Source organism: Benincasa hispida, chromosome 1, assembly GCF_009727055.1.
Source record: "Benincasa hispida cultivar B227 chromosome 1, ASM972705v1, whole genome shotgun sequence".
In the NCBI taxonomy this organism is placed as follows: domain Eukaryota; kingdom Viridiplantae; phylum Streptophyta; class Magnoliopsida; order Cucurbitales; family Cucurbitaceae; genus Benincasa; species Benincasa hispida.
This window is the reverse complement of record NC_052349.1, coordinates 94,973,751-94,991,030: the sequence shown is the minus strand read 5'-3', so window position 1 is coordinate 94,991,030 and position 17,280 is coordinate 94,973,751. Positions and strand designations below refer to the sequence as shown.

At 35.2% G+C, this 17,280-nt stretch overlaps 1 protein-coding gene across 9 annotated transcripts in view; it reads left to right on the top strand.

Annotated features, from left to right (window-relative positions):
• Window positions 1-16,725, top strand: part of LOC120075279 (small G protein signaling modulator 1) — a 38,283-nt gene extending 21,558 nt beyond the window's left edge. For 8 of the 9 annotated variants that reach the window (XM_039028557.1, XM_039028537.1, XM_039028519.1 and 5 more), the window contains 8 exons: window positions 3,421-4,202; window positions 4,302-4,424; window positions 4,521-4,609; window positions 4,694-4,894; window positions 6,610-7,011; window positions 11,754-11,837; window positions 12,366-12,533; window positions 16,226-16,725. In XM_039028557.1, coding sequence (XP_038884485.1) covers window positions 3,421-4,202; window positions 4,302-4,424; window positions 4,521-4,609; window positions 4,694-4,894; window positions 6,610-7,011; window positions 11,754-11,837; window positions 12,366-12,407 — 1,723 coding nt within the window. In that variant the 3' untranslated portion in view covers window positions 12,408-12,533; window positions 16,226-16,725. The other variant, XM_039028512.1, reaches the window with a different exon arrangement.
• Window positions 16,726-17,280: the final 555 nt, after the last annotated feature.

Below are 17,280 nucleotides of genomic sequence, written 5' to 3'. Positions count from 1 at the left end.
TTTTCCAAGTGTTTTGCCTCTAACTTCGTCGAACTCAACATTGAGGCCGACAAGGAATTTGTAAATACGACCAACTTCAATAGTTTTCCTATAGTGCTTTTGGTCCTCTGTAGGCTTCCACTCATACATATCAAAGAGGTCAAGGTCTTGGCAAATCATTTTTAATGAGTGAAAGTATTGTGTAACGGAGCTAGTTCCTTGTCGTATATCACCCAATTTTAAGTTCAACTCAAATACTTGTGACTGGTTGCCCAAATCAGAATACATCTGAGTTACATTATCCCATAATTCCTTGGCAGTAGAGTAACACATGTAGTTACAACCAATGTCTTCGACCATGAAATTGACAAGCCAAGTCATAACCATGGAGTTTTCAGTGTCCCATTCGGTGAATGAAGGGTCATCTGGACTAGGAATGGTTTTTTCTCCTGTGATGTAACCAATCTTCCCTTGTCCACAAATATACATCTGAACACTTTGGGACCAACAAAGAAAATTATCCCATTGAGTCGAATGGTAGTTATTTGGACAATGGGACCGGTTGAATGGCCACGATTATCGCAAACTCAAGTGATGGGTATCTTAATGTCCGACATATCGTTGAAAAAAAGGAAACCCAAAATACAAAATCAGTAGATCTGAAAAAAAAAAACAGCACAGAGGCTTAAACGAACCAGCAACTAGGAAAATTATAGCTGAAGGACAGCGGCAACCGGTCGATAGCGGAAACGGCAGTCGGTGATGCAGACACGGTCGGACAGCAGACTGCAAAATCGCGACGACAGAAGACTGGGTTCTTTTTTCTAGGGTTTCAAAAAGGAAAAAAATAGGGTTTTTTTTTTTTTTTGTTTTTAGGGTTTCAAAAATTTTGTTGCTCTGATATCATGCTAAAAAACATTATTTTTTCTCTTATTAATCTTACGAGGAAGGGGTTTCTTAAATAGAAGAAATACCCAATTACAAATAAGGAAAAAATAAAATAATTACAAATAAGGAAATAATAAAATACAGCAAATATAATACAATAAGTACAATATAAAATTTCATAATAAAGGAAATAATGAACATTATTATAATTGGTTTCTTAAACTTTTCATTCCATTCAGATTTTTCCCCCACCTGTTTTTATATTTTAAATTAAATAAAGGTTGAATTGTGTTTCATACCTAAACTTTAGAATTTTATTCTGATGCGTAATCATGTGTTGATGAAGTTATGGCTTAATTCCCAGCAGAAAAACTTGATTGCTATTTGTCCTTCCAAATTTTGTCATATCATATATGGATGTTGGAGCTGTGTAGTGGCTGCAAGTAAGATCCTTGTATAACGATCTCATTAAGAAGTTGGAATCCTAGCCATACCCATTAATCTTCCGTGGAGAATGGGGTTGTAGGGGAGAACCATCCACTTTGTCAGGTCTGTGAAAATATAATCCCAATAGTTTGTCATTGTGGGTCAAGATTGATGAATCCGAGCTCATTCTTTTTCAAGGATCATGAGTAGAGACTGGGAAATCCAGCAAATTTGATAAGCACCTATCATGCCAGAAGCTGTTATTGTATGTTGTTCCCCAATTTTACAGATGATGTTAATCCTTCTGAAGGGGAGAGATCAAATGATTTTTTTAAAAAATATTATCCATTTTATTTTCTAAAATTTTTTTAGTCATAATCAAATTTGATTAATGAATAAATTGATTTTGGCGATCCCTTTGGACTGGATGGTATTCATATCATGTGGGTTGATATTTTGGTGATCCCCTTGGATTTCTTAAAGGTGGCACACTTTTTCAATAAAATGATTCTAACAAGTATTGTGGAAGCTTTTGGATTTTTAAAGATCATTTGTTGGGAGTCTACTATGTTTGAAGCTACTGAGATTTCTTTGGCTGGAAATTATCCTTTTGTCTTGAGCCTCGGTGTTTTGGGAGGACTTTAACTTTTCTTGATGGGCCCAAGTTCACTACAACCTTGAGAGTTCAACACTAGGTTTGTTTAACTTAATATTATCACTCAAGCTGCAGGCCTTTTGGATATTACTATATTGTTGCAAGCCTTGTAGAATTCTTCTTTGGACAGTTGGTTTGGTAAACTTATGCTTCATTCCCCTGCTTCTAAGCATTAGTATTTGGATTTCTCCTTCTGTTTGGCCCCTTGAGTTTGGCCCACAGTGCATTCAAGAAGATTTTTCAAGGCATTCCATTTTGATGGATATCTTCTGGGTTCTACTCGTCTTTTAGACTCTTCTTGGCGTTCTTCATTGAAGCCTTATGCGAATTATTCTATTCAAGACATTTGCTTGCATTTGAATGTGTTTATTTTCTTTGTTTAAGTTTTGTATTGTCTCTATTATCTCATTACTCTCCTATATTTTCTGGTGTGGTATACTTTTTAGCATTAGTCTCTTGTCATTTTATCAATGAGAAGTCCTTTTTTTATTAAAAAAATTAATGAATGAATCGAAAGTAAACTCAAACTCTAAAAGAGCTTCTAGCTTTGATGCACTAGTTGAAGTTAATATAGGTGGGGTTTCTCGTTTATATCCTTTGTCTTCCATGAGAATTGTTTTCTGACTGATTTCTTGGGCTTTTGTGGAGATCTCCTTCTCTTTCACCTGGTATCCGTCACTCTTTATCTGATAGGGAAATGGAAGATGTCACATCCTTCTTATATTAGATTTGAGGGGTTTAACTTTGGGTCTGAGGTAGTGGGATATTCACTTTTGGAGTCTTGACCCCACTAGGCATTTGGAGTGAGGGGAATTATAGAATTCTTATAGTGGTTGAGAGATTAGGTAAGGATGTTCTGGGAGGCGGCTAGATATAACACCACTTCACCGGTGTTGGTTTCTAAACCTTTTGGATGTTTGATCCCTTGTTAGGTTCCATGTCTCTTTGGGTGTCGAAGACAAAATATTTTTGTAATTAAATGGTAGCGCTCGGTCTTGTTCTTTTGGATTGGGGTCCGTTACTATAGTTAGTGTTGGACCTCTTGCTTTTTCTTTTTCTTTTGTTTTATTGAGTTTGGTTTTTTTTATGCCATTGTATACGTAGTTTCTTACCCAAAAATAATTATATGGATGAAAATTTTCTTATTTAAAATGGTGAATCATAGCTAAGAAAGATTTAGATAGAATGCACCGAGAGGAACTGAGAAAGTGAATGATGTTCTAAACAGAGTTCTAACTGAAAAGATGACCTACACAATAAGTTCTTATTAGAGGATCCTTCTTTTTCTCTTTTGTTCTTCCCTCTCTCTTGTTATCTTCTTGTTTCTTGTTTGCCAGCGGCTATAGACCTTTCTTATTTCTGAACTGAATATTATCCCTTTTTTGTTTGAATTTTCTTCATAGTACTTGAAGATGTGGAATTGTACTGGTTCATGGTTCGCTTACAAATGAAAAGACAAACTTTTCATGCAGGGAACGTTACAAGGACCTGATAGAGGAGTGTCGGATGATACATTCTAGCATAGGAACTGGTTCTCTTGCCTACCCTGTGGGTTCTAAAGTTATGGATATGAGGACGTCATCTAAAGATGGACCAAGGGAAGCTGAGAGTGAAAGTAGAGAAGTTTCCGTTCATAATACTAATACAGTAGAAGATTCTTTTTGTAGGAATAATAATTGTATAGATAAATCATACACATGCCGAAGGGAAAGCTCGAGTGATTCAGCAGAACTTGCAAGCATTAGGGAAAGTACAGATAGTGTGGCAGATGGATCTACCTGTTGTGTCCCTATTTCTGGTCCTTGCAATTGTTATTCCCTAAAACCTGGGAGTGAAGCAGATGGATCAGCAATTGTTACAGAAAATGATTATGATTTTCCTCCTCTACCAGTCATTGACTTGTTTAAGGACAACAAAGATAAGAACAAATATTTCCTTCATAATGCCAAACTTTCAACTCAACGTGAACTGAGATTTGAAGATGGCAGCATGCACAGTTTTCAGATAAATAACAATGAAGATTTAGTTATTGAATCAACTGCCTCGTCCTCTAACAATGTTTCTCATCCCATTAGCTCTGAAACTGAAATAATACATCTTGATTCAAGTGATCCAGAATTTCAGCAGAATAGCTTGTGCAATAACAAGAAGCCAACTGTACCAGAAACGAAATACTTAAATGCAACAGTCTACCGTAATAATGCTGTCAGTGAAGACAGAGTATCTGAATGGCTTTGGACCCTGCACCGAATAGGTAAATATCAGTAAAGAGCAGATCTGGGTCTATGTTTTGATGTACAGATCTAATTTTTCTTGATAGTCTTGACTTCTTGGACTTGTATTTTTTGTCCAGTGGTAGATGTGGTTCGAACAGATAGTCATCTTGAGTTCTATGAGGATACAAGAAACTTAGCTAGGATGTCAGATATCCTTGCAGTTTATGCATGGGTTGATCCTGCAACTGGTTATTGTCAAGGTTGTGAATTGTTTTATTTTTGTATCAGTTTCCTCATCCATGTTTTCTACTAATATAATTTGCTGCAATATATGGTATTATCAATTATGATTTCAGGAATGAGTGACTTGCTGTCTCCTTTTGTTGTTCTATTTGAGGATAATGCTGATGCATTTTGGTGCTTCGAGATGCTCTTAAGGAGAATGGTACTTGAGTAATGTTGGAAATATCTTGGGCTGGATTTTCTTATTATCTCCCCCTCTGACATTCATGCTGTTGCGATCTTCCAGCGTGAGAATTTTCAAATGGAAGGCCCAACTCGGGTGATGAAACAGTTGGAAGCATTGTGGAAAATTTTGGAACTTACTGACAAGGAAATCTTCACTCACCTGTCACATGTAGGTGCTGAGAGCCTACATTTTGCATTTCCGATGCTTTTGGTACTTTTTCGTCGGGAGTTATCATTTAATGAGGCACTTTGTATGTGGGAGGTTAGTGCTCTTTTTCACTCCACGTTCAGCAAATAGGAATCATTACGTTGTTTTCTAGCATATGGGCAGCTTATGGAGGGATATGTTCTGATTTTATAGCATAAGTAATAAACTCTTCTAGTTCATATTTCCTTTGTTATGTAATGAATAAGTTTTGCGTGCTGTATGCTCAACTCTGCTTTGCATTTGTAGCACAGATATATTTGGGAGACTATCTGCTATACCAAGTACTTGTACTAATACTTAATTACGATAGACAAGCTCATCTACATCTTCTCACGCTTATGCAGCTTCTCGTCCAAAACAAAATGGAAACTGTCTTTGTTATCTCTAGCCTTTCTCTTGTTTGGGTGCGATATATGGTATAACAAGTTAGTGGTTATGATCATTTGTGCCCGTTTATTTTATGACCCAAAACAAGGAAAATAGGAGAACATGGGTTAGTTTTTTTGAATTCATTGTTATCTTTGCTCCAACTTGAATTTTGAGAGGAAATAAAATTATTTTATTTCTTCAATATTTTGAATCAAATACAAGGCATTCTTGCATTCAAGGAAGACCATCCATACCAATAAGGAAAAAATTATCTGCCAATAAGGCTAAAATATCTACTAATAAGGAAAATATTACAAATAAGACAACTAATATTAAGAAAAATATAAAGAAAATCCAACAGTTTACATTCTTCATTATTGACCATTAGATCAAACCAACCCGTGGTGGTTATTTTGGATATCGTTACTGATGTTATAAAAATCATTTAAGGCGTAAGCCTTGAGGTGAGGTGGCTCTAAGGTGCCTTGCTTACACCTGTGCCACATTAAAAGAGGCGTAAGCCTCTGAAGATGGAGGTATAAGCCTATCTACTAATGCTTTAGGCTTGAAAGACGTAAACCTCAAGCTTCATTCCCCTGCAAATTCCAACTGGTGCCACAAATTTCAACTGGTGGCTTTTGGCGGTAATGGGAAATTCAATGAGTTCAGTCTTCTTTTCCTTTGTTTATTATTTACTGCTCTATTTGTATAGGAATTAACGCTAACATCCATTTTTCAGTGTGTTCATACTTCCTAAAGTATATGCATACATAAATATTTAGTGAACGATACACAATAGAACATTGACTTTCTTTGGACTTCTAGATTTCCTTAATGGTTAAAATATTGATATCTATATTGATATATCGACATATTGATGGATATTTCAATCTTTTCTTGTGGATAATAACTTCTCTTTGATATTTGATGAATGATAAATAATACATTCTCTCAAACTCTCACTTTAAGTTAAAATACACCATAGTGATTGAATTTGTAATTGGGTTCTTTTTTATATATCTAAAATTGATGTAACATTGGGCAATTGCTTGTTATTCATGGCTGACCTGAAATGAAAATATAATATTGTTAGATGATATATATAATTAAATTTGCCTTTTCCCACTCACTTAAGTTTTTGGGTCAATTGGTGATTTAAGATGGTATCAGAGCAGGTGGTCCAACGGAGTTTTGTGTTCAAGTCCCTGCAATGTTGTTTCCTCCCCAATTAATTTGATTTCTACTTGTTGGGTCTTCTTTATATTTCAAGTCCACAAGTGAGGGGAGTGCTAGATGATATATAATTAAGTTTGCCTTCATCTACTAACTTAAGCTTTTGGGTCAATTAGTAATTTAAGAAATACTGTTTCAATCCTAACAGCTTATTGTCCTTCATTCAGATGATGTGGGCTGCTGATTTTGATGAATCAAGAGTTTACAGTTTAGAGGGTAGTTGTCTAGAAGCATTGACATTACAACTTCCAAGAGGCTCGGAAGTGGAAACAAATGAAGGAGACATGGAGAATAGTCACATTAACATGAAAGACACCTTACAATCAACTAATGGAAATTTGGAACGTTCTTCATGTGACAATGCTGGAATGAAGTCAACATCTGCTCATGCTTTTTGTGGCTTGACAAGGAATCTTTGTTCAAGGAATGATCCTATGAAGAAGTGCACTGTAATATCATCAACTAAGCAGGGTGATGACGAGCTTCCTGTTTATTGTGTTGCAGCAATCCTTATAATGAATCGCCAAAAGATAATTAGAGAAACACGTTCTATTGATGATCTGATAAAGGTATATGCTTTTGAATATATTTTATGCTAATTGATTCTGGTAAATATTACCAATTCTTTCTTCCATATCATCAATGAAATATCAGTTTAAGCTCTATTCCCTAATACAGTTCTATCAGACATTGTTCAGAACATATAGGACACTTTTCTGATTTGGCTCTTGACTGTTTTGTGTTCTCTGCATTTATTTTTCTTTAATTAGACGTTGGATGCCCTTAATATGTGTATAGGTGGGCACGCACCCATGCAGGACATGCCATCATGCTGGGGAGCATGTGCCCACAGGCAGGCAGGCATCATGTATGGAACAGACGTATGTAGGCTGTCAGTGTGTGGATGTGCGTAGAAAGGGCACACATTCTTTCTCCGTGGCATTTTGATGCTGTAATGTGGATAGGGGGCTGCACAAGACTCCAAAGAACACACTTGTGAAGAGAAAAAGAAAGGACTTGCTCCACAAGCCACTCCCCTTTAAAGTGAGGACACATATTTGTTAACCGAGGTCAAAATTGGTTAGGCAACTCCAACAAGTTGGGTTAAAAACGTGGACCTAAAATTGTGTGAGTAAGAATAGGAACAAGTGGTCTTCCTTGGTCTTATCGGGATTTAGGTTCCTTATTGACTAAACATGGCCATTTTTGTTATGGAAATTCCAGTCAACCCTCCTCCCTCTAAGACCCAAAAATTGCAAACTATTGCAGGCAAAAAACCAATGCTTCACCGAGAATTACAAGGTTATACACATCAATCCACTATGACAAATCAGCCACCTTGGCTATTCGGGAGGGTTCACCAATGAAGTTCCTAACTTGGAATGTAAGGGCCTTAATTCTTGGAGGAAATGTACCTTGGTTTATCATATTCTGGTATGGTTCTCCTACGAGAAACACAACTGTCAACAGTGGATTCCTTTTTAATCAATTCCATTTGGAGCTATTCTTGCATTGCTCTTATGCTACCAGCTTCTGGGATATTGTTTTGCGGGCTTTTGTTGGTCTTTTACATGTCAAAATACCATCTATGACATCTTGGCATCATTGTTGTTGGGTCACCCTTTTGGTGATACAAATAAGATGATTTGGCTCTGATTCGTGCTTTCTTTTGGAGTTTATGGGATGTAAGGAATAGAAGGATTTTTCATGACTTTTTCTCTTTTTGTTTGTTTTATCGAGTTCGTTTTTGTCTACTGCTTTTTCATGGTGTAAAACAAAGCATCCTCTCTCATTTTAGCTTATCCTTTTTAGTCAATAATTGAGACTCTTTTGTAATCACCTTTAGGTGTTTGGGGTTCTCCCTTAATTTCATTCATCAATGAAATGTTTCTTTTACCAAAAAAAAAAAGGTTGGAGAAGGGGATGTAGCTACATGAAGGAGGTGTAGTGAATGTGCAAATGCTATTAGAGAATAGTGTTGCGTTGGAGCAATGATCTCTAACAAACCACAATGAGATGGGAATGCGTGTGGAAAGACCTTATCCCATGAAAGACTGGATGAACCTTGGAGAACCTTTTGTTCAGGCAAACCTTCAACACAAAGAGGAGCAAACCCTGAGATCAAGATCATTGAGATTAGTGACTATGAGGTTGAGGAAGACAGCAAGGAACCAAAAAAGAAGGCAAGGTTCATGCCCAACCCACAATGTCGGATGTTGGCTGTGCAACGTTTTCTCACAGTAGAGAAATCCCCTTGGAGGAAAGAAGTAATTACAAGGGACAAAGGCAATTTATTATATTCCTAGGAGAAATAAGCCTCAAATGGGGAGAGTAAGAGGAGAACGTGATCAAGAGTATGGTCATGTGGACGGGAGTTTCTTAGATAATGTGTTGGGGAAGAAGGGGTTTGGTTTTGAGTGGAGATTTTGTATTTGGAATTGTATTAGGATGGACTAATTTCTCAACCGTTATTCAATTGGAAGCCATGAGGTAAGATCTTTGCTTCAAGGGATTTTTTGCAAGGGGTTCCCCTTCCTTTCATCCTAGTGGTGGACGTTTTGAGTAGGATGGTGTCACTTGGCGTTAAAGAAAGGAGTGGTTGAAGGTTTCAAGGTGGGGAAGCAGTACGGCAGCTTGCATCGCCTTTAGTTTGCCTTTAGTTTGTTATGATACCTTTTTTTCTTTTCTTTTTTTTGCAGAGAGGAAAATTCCTTTCAAGTCTCAACAAATTTTTTTTTGATATTTTTTTAAAGCGATCTTTGGTCCTAAAATTAACAAGAGGAAGGGGGTGTTCTATTTTTGTTCTTAACTACTATTCTTCTAAGTTGAGTCCATGGCCCCCTTTGGTTGGTTGTGACGTGGGTCAATTCCCTTCCTTGTATCTTGGGCTCCTTCTGGATTAAAAACATTTGGCTACTTGGAAAAAGGCTTTCTTCTCTAAATGGGGAAGGTTCACCGATATCCAATTGGTGTTGATGTAAGAAGAATAGGGGTTAATTGAATAATTAGGCAATATTCTAGGTTAATTTCCTTTTTACTCCAACTTGTTTAACTCTATAAATAGGAACATTCCCCTTTGGTATGAAACACATTATTCATTCTAATAAAAGATTTACCATCTTGATTCTTGGAGGATTAATCCTTGAGGCTACTTAGGCTACATCAATTTGGTATCAGAGTCCGTCTGAGCCAATGTTGACTGTCGTTGGTGGAAGTCCGGGAAACTCTTGGTGATGCCGATCACAAGAAGGAGCTTTGTGTGTTGTGCTCGTTGTCGAACAATCCACATCTAATTATGGGAAACCCTTGAAATTCCAAGAAAGAAAGAAGAAATCAAAGATTTTTCAAGATTTTGTAAGAATGGATTATTGTCGATCAAAGAAGATGTCCAAAAAAAAGACCAGTAGTTGTTATATGCAAGAAAATCAATTTTACTTCAAAAAACAATGCTGGGATTCTAACTCAAGTGATTCAGAAGAAGAATTTCAATATACTAATTTTGTCCATGCTCGATTTTCTCAAAGAACCTATCATTATCCACGTTGGAAATTTGATTCTAGTGATCTAATGACTTTGAAGACGTTTTAAGTCAGTTTGGGAGGGAATAAGAAGGTGACAATATCGAAAAAGAGCTCAACGATCCAATGAAACCCATTTTTCAAGAAATCAACGTAAAGATCGGAAGTTAGATGAATTAAAGAATCATCAAGAATCGATTTTACAAGAAGAATGTTCAAGACTTGAAATCATTCTTTTGGTTATGAAACACGATCAAGAAAGGTTGATTCAAGAAAATCAATGGATAAGTTCTATACCCACTATGAGATTGAAACATATCCAAGAATCCAGCACAATGACTATTTTGATCCCATAGCATTGGACAAAATATAGAAAACAGCAAAAGAAATCCAATGTTCATTGGAAAAAATGACTCAACATATTGATCATTTATCAATTTATTTGCAAGAGTTTAAGAATATATTAATTTCATATAAGGAAGAAAAAAACAAAAGAATCACAATTGGAAAATTTTCAAATAGAAAACCTTGAAGATAAAATTGGGAAAAATCTTGTTGAGGCCCATGTAGTTAACGGAGGTGATTGGGACAAAAATCATACGAACGAAGTTGAAGAAGAAGAAAAGGAAGAATTTGAAGATGTTAATTCGGAAATTGTCTCAAGTGAAGAAGAAAAATCCAACGAAGAAGATGGAAAAGAGGTACCGAACACTGAGCAAGAATCGAGCAAGAACGACACGTTGATTGCGTTGGAAATAGATCACCAAACTGTTGAAGAACTTGAAGCAAATGATAAAGAAGACGTGATTCTTGAACGATTCCCTTTGGAAGGTGGTTTTTTAGTGATTGGTCATTTGAATATGGTTTTGAATGAACTTGAAGGAAACATCTTTTTGAGTTTGTGACTGATGGAGAAGTTCATCTTTTGGTGGCAATATTGGATTTTTTGTCTCAAATTTATCCCTTTGATCATAATATTTTTGTTCAAAATGTAGGAGGTTGGTTTGGTCATATTCCATTGGATAAGTTTATATCATTCCTTGTTTGCTTCATCATTTTTTTTCCTTTTTAAATTTGCGGACGAGTTTTCTTTTTGGAGGGGTAAAATGATGTAAGAAGAATAAGGCTTAATTGGGTAATTAAGCAATATTCTAGATTAATGCCATTTTTTTCCCCATTTGTAATAAAACTCTATAAATAGGAACATTCTCTTCTTGTATGGAACACATTATTCATTCTAATAAAAGCTTTATCATCTTGATTCTTGGAGGATTAATCCTTGAGGCTACTTAGGTTACATCAGGTGTGAAGTTGGATTTCCAGTTATTTCTTCTATTTATTTAGAGTTCTGGTTACAATGAGCAAGAGTATTAAGAGCATGATAATCTTGGGGTAGTTTCATATTAATCTTGTTTATCGTTGGTTAAAATGAATTATCCCAATTTACCTATAATTGGGATTCTTATTTGTGTTTTTGTGCATTGTGTATGTTTACATGTGTTTGATCAAATATCGTAAAATACAAGTACCCTATGAATTTAGATTCTTATTTCTCATGTGTATTTGTGTGTATTTGTGTTTGTTTATGTGTTTGATCATGAAAAGTTTACTTGTCCGTGGAACAACAATCTTTTAATTATTCTAAGTTGCTAGTTGTTACACTACTTTTGTCAAGTTCTGTTCTATCTTCCTTTCTCACTCTTTTTTGGGGGTGGGTTGGGCTGTGGAAGAGCACAATATAGGCGTGTGCTATTTTATGTCTACAGCAGGCAATGACAATTATCTTTTGACAGATTTTTAATGATAAGATGCTGAAGATTAGTGTCAAAAGATGTATACGTACAGCAATCAAATTGCGGAAGAAATATTTTTCCAAGGTGAGATGCAGGGTTAAGGTTTTTTTTTTTTTTTTTTTTTTTTTTTTTTTTTTTTTTTTAATAATCTTAATCTTGCCGTATTTTTTTTAACGCACCAATTGCTGTCAACCCTTTTTTTATCTTGAAGGGAAAAATGCCATTTCTCCATTCATAAACTGAATCAATTATCTCGATTGGTTGCTTATATTAAATTTAGATGCAACATGCTACATGAACGTCCATTGACCCAATTATCTTTAATTACTTAGTGATAGGTCCAGAAAGAATTTTTATTACGGACAAGTTTAGCACAACAGTCATGTTCTTTTTTTTTTTAATTAATATTTTAAAACTATATAATATTTCTGAATGTTATAATATTCTTCTTTTTTCTCATTGCCAGTTGGGGATTTTTTTGGTGATCAGTGATCACAATGAATTGAATGACTAGGAGGATATTTTATATTGCTCGTGTGGCATTATTGTTAATGTTTTTATGAGTTAAAGTTATTATCGAAGTACTTTGAAACTTGCCCCTTTTTGTGTCAGGTAATCAAGAAAAGGAGCCTCCGATCTCGTTATGAGGACTAGAGCTGCACCATTTATACGAAGCAACAAAATTATAATAGCTGTTATGAAACAGTTGAAAAATGCATCGGCAGTTCAAAGATTCAAACTGAAGTTTATGCGACTGCCTCTGCTTCAGATTCTTTATTGGTAACGTTACAATTGACTCTCAATCTCTGCATTTATAACACCCTTTGGACAATAAAATACAGATCACATGTTAATTCTTTATATTTATGGACAATATTATTATAGAACATGATGTAATCGAATAAGTTCTAATTATTCATTTCCTCTCATATGTTTGAGAGGGTGAAAAATAGAAAGCCAGATTTCAATCCACTCAAATCATTGGCCTCTTTGAAGAGGACTTGTTGGGCTTCGATACAATGTACTTCTCTCTCTCGCTCTCTCTCTCGGCATCCCATACCTCTCTTTGTACTTTCAGTGATGAATAGGGGGTCGCTTGCCCCTGTTTTGGGTTGGGTGGTGTGGTTTTGGGTTTCTCAAAACCATGTTTAGCCAATGTAATTCTAACCATCGATTGATCCAAAAGTTTAAGCTGATAGGTGAAGGTAGATTTAATTATATATCATTTAACAATCCTCCTCAGTTGTGGCTTGAGATGGAGAATGCCCAACAAGTAAAAATCAATATTAATAGGGGAAGAAATACCATTGCAGGGGCTTGAACACAAAACTTCCTTGGACCACCTGTTTTGATACTATCTTAAATCACTGATTGACCCAAAAGCTTAAGCTGATGGGTGAAGGTAGCTTTGATTATATATCATTTAATAGTAATCAATATCTTGGAGTTGCAAAAAAAAGAAAAACAAAGCTATGGGGTTGTATGGGCAGTTGCTTGCCACTCACCACCATAAGTAAAATACCAAGTTTCTATTTTTTAAATACATGATAGTTGAAACCCTAAATTAGGAAAAGCCATACGAAATGAAAAGAATTGTTTTGATATTACAAAATTGTTTTTTACTTCAGAAAAATTATGGGGTTGCAAACACAACCCCATGGGCAGTTGCTTGCCACTCGCCATCATAAAGCCAAGTTTCTATTTTTATAATACATGGTAGTTGAAACCCTAAATTAGGAAAAGCCTTACAAACCCAATGAAAAGAATTGTTTGATATTACAAAATTGTTTTTTTACTTTAGGAAATATATACTTCAGTAAACTTGTTAACTTGTTATAGTTAGTACTTACAAAATTATATTTCCTCTTGATAGATGTGTTTGCTTGATTATCACAATATTTCCAAGTACAAACTCAATTTTTTTTTCCTATAAATAACAAAACTTCAAGATTAGACATCTATTTGAATAGAATGCTATCTCTGTCTTATTTGATAAATATATGTTTCTATGAATGACCTTTAAAGTGAATTTATTTTCTATATTAGGATTTAGCCTCCTATTTCTGCACTCTGCTTCACTGAATTTTGCTCGACCTTTTTGGTGACAAGTTTATGTGGACATTGATTGCCATGTTATATTATGTCATGTTATTTATTATTATTATTATTATCATTATTATTATTTTAATGTTTGTTCATATTTTTGTATCTTACTTCTAGACTTTTAATCATGTTCAAGCTCATGACCGCAAGCATTGCCATGTTACGTTTTCCTTTTTATTATGGTAGGCATTGCCGTGATATGTTATCCTTTTTATTTATGGTAGGCAATGTTTTGATTGTTGGAAATTTTCTTATTCTTAGACTATAACATAAATTAAATACTTCATTCAAAAGTCCCAAGAAAAATTGATCGATGCTCTACACTTCACAGAACACCCACTAAGAAACTAAGAGAACAAAATAGTTCAAGGAAAAAATGGGAAAAAAATTGTGCAAACGCAGGGTTCGGAACACTGAACCCTAAACACAGTAATTTAATTCCCAAGCTTTAGAACACTGTTGCCTGTACACAATAATCTAATTTCCATGCTTCAGAACACTAATCTCCAAACACAGTAATCTCATTCCCAGGTTTTGAGAACTCCAAAACAAACCCCCAAGAATTTGATTTCCAGGGTTCTGATTCTGAAACAAGGGGCCGAGTGTTACATTATCTCTTATATGGGTTTCCTTGTTACTCTCCGAATGGTATGGCAAGAAATTTAGATGTCAGATATCCTCATATGTTCTAGAATTTAGACGATGGACATCCTTGAATAATTTGTGTATGTTTTGCTAAAAAATCACGTGGGATATGCACAGGACGAGGGTGCTTGACCCTTGCTCATTTGGTTTTGTATTTTCTTTCCTTGTTATATCTTTACTGTCATGAGAGCTCCCATCAAAGTGATATAAATTCTTTACTACCTTTATAACAACCTTGGTTTGTAGGTTTTGGTGTAATCTCTGTTTTGTTTTGGTCTCTTTTCTGGTTTAAACTTCAGTTTCTGTTTTCAACTTTTTACCTAGGTAAAGGACTTAGTTGCTCATTAGACTGGCTACTGGTTAGTTAAGAAACAAAGGCTGGCTTGTAGCTTTTAAATAGGGGTCCCTAGGTTATAAGAAGTTCTTTTAGATCAATACAAGATTTTCTCCAATATTGTCTTCAGAAAATTAGTTTACACTACAGAACTGTCAGTTGCTTAGAAAAGATTACCAGACTTTGTTTGGGATGGAGGTACCTACAAAATGATCACTGGACAGTTGCTCTCAATAAATTTCACAATTGATTTGTAGTCGACTCACATTTTATAAGGTGGATGATCATTTCATGCTTATGCATCTGAAAATCTTCCATGGTCGTCCTTGCAATTCCAAGATCGCTCCCTTATATACCAACCCTTACTCCTTTACAGGTGGCTCTGACACCACATCACTTCGTTGTCCATGGTATGCAGATGCACAGCTTAGCCTCCATGCCAGCAGAGATGAAATTGCACGACCTGGCAATCAACATTTGAAATGACCATTTTCTCTAATCACTTATTGACCAAAAAACTTAAGTTGAAGGGTGAAGACAAATTTAATTATATCATCCAACACTCCCTTTCACTTGTGGGCTTGAAATATGAAGTCCCAATAAATGAAAATCAATATTAAATGGGAGGAAATAACATTGCAGGAGCTTGAACATAGGACCTCCTTGGACCACCTGCTGTGATACCATCTTAAATCACTGATTGACCCAAAAGCTTATGTTGATGGGTGAAGGCAAATTTAATTATATCATCGAACTCCCTCCATCTTAATTGATCCCATGATCAAATTATGAGATATCTGCCACTTTCCCTTCATCTGCTTCTTGAGGTTCTTCCCTAATTTTATCTCCCTCAGTAATTATCTAATCTTCATTATCAGACTTGCAATTCCTTTTTCTTCAATTATATGCCACGATTTATTTTCCTTCGCTGCAGAAACCAAGCTCTCAGTTATGCCTTCTTGGTTCTTTTACTCTAAAACATAATCAAAGACTCTCTTCTTGATTGCTGCCTCCTTTCAACTCTAGATTCAGGTTTGGGCCGAGGTCATCATACTCGGCCTTGATTTCCACCCCTTGGCTAGCTGCTGTTACCTACATTTCTACAAAATTAATCTAGGAACTAGCTGTCTGGTCTAGCCTATGGGCATCTCAGATTTATGCTTAACAAACAAATCTCGAGCTTTTCATATTTGGTTTTGTGTATCATTGTTGTGTTCTTAACATATAATGATTGAATTATATTCATGTGAATATATCCCTGTTTATACACATCTGGTAAAACATACTTCTTTCACAATGATTCGGTAGTTTTTACTCAAATTACTCTTTTTAGATTCTAATTTCTAATAGACTCATTCTCTCTCTTTCTACCTCATTTTCGTGAGATCAGTGCAGAGATTATGAAATGGGAAGAAATGTCTTTGCTTTTATCGTCAACAACGGGCAATTGGAATTCATTGTTACAGGCTTAAGGTTATTGATTTCATTCTCAAATCATTTTTCCTTCAGTTATCGTACTAATGAGAGCATCTTAGAAACTTTCTTACACATCCAAGGGGAAGAAATTAGTGTATTTGATTTTTGATAGCTTTTGTTAGAAAAGCGAAATAGGTGAAAATTCCATGGCATGGCCGAAGTGTGAAGTTACTTGTGCACCAAGAACAACCTTCAACTGTGAGTAGAAAAGTAGATTTCATCCTATAGAGAAATTTGTATTTCCAATTCTTTCTTTGCCATTGAGGGGCAACATTTCATCACCATATATGGAGGTCTTAGCCTCTACTTTTCATATTTTCTTGATTCAAAGTGGTCTTAATTTTGTATTGAACAATTCGCGTATATTACATTCTGGTAGATAATGGAGAGTTCATGTTTGCCTCTGCCATCAAATCTAGAGGACTGAGTTAACTTTTGAAGAAGTATATAAATTTGCATTATGTCATTTTGGTGGTATGGTATACCAATCCCTCACAACAGCAATTTGAAGAGAGAGATTTACCAAGATTCAAATGTTTGTCTCTTTAGTTGAATCTTACTTTGTATTGCCACTTAATTATAGGACATAGTTATCTCATTTTAGGGTGATTTTATTGTTATTATTTGAGAATGGAATGGAGTAATGTGTTTGGGTGTGATTTGAAACAGGTAAGATTAATTAATTATAGTATTTCCAAATATAGGAAAAGTTTAAAAAAAAATTTAAAAAAAAGAAAATTTGATTATAATTAAATCAAAATCAAATGTGACCAAAAAAAAAAAAATGTCACAACACACCTACTGATATGTTTTGGACAGAATATTAGTAAGAGAAACCCAATGAAAGATTTTAGAGGAATTAAGAGGAGAAAATTTGTAGAGAAAAAGATGTCAAATAGAAGCAAAGTTGAGATTTTGAAATTTTGAATATATATTTACAAACTATTTCCTTTTACAATTTGCCTGTAA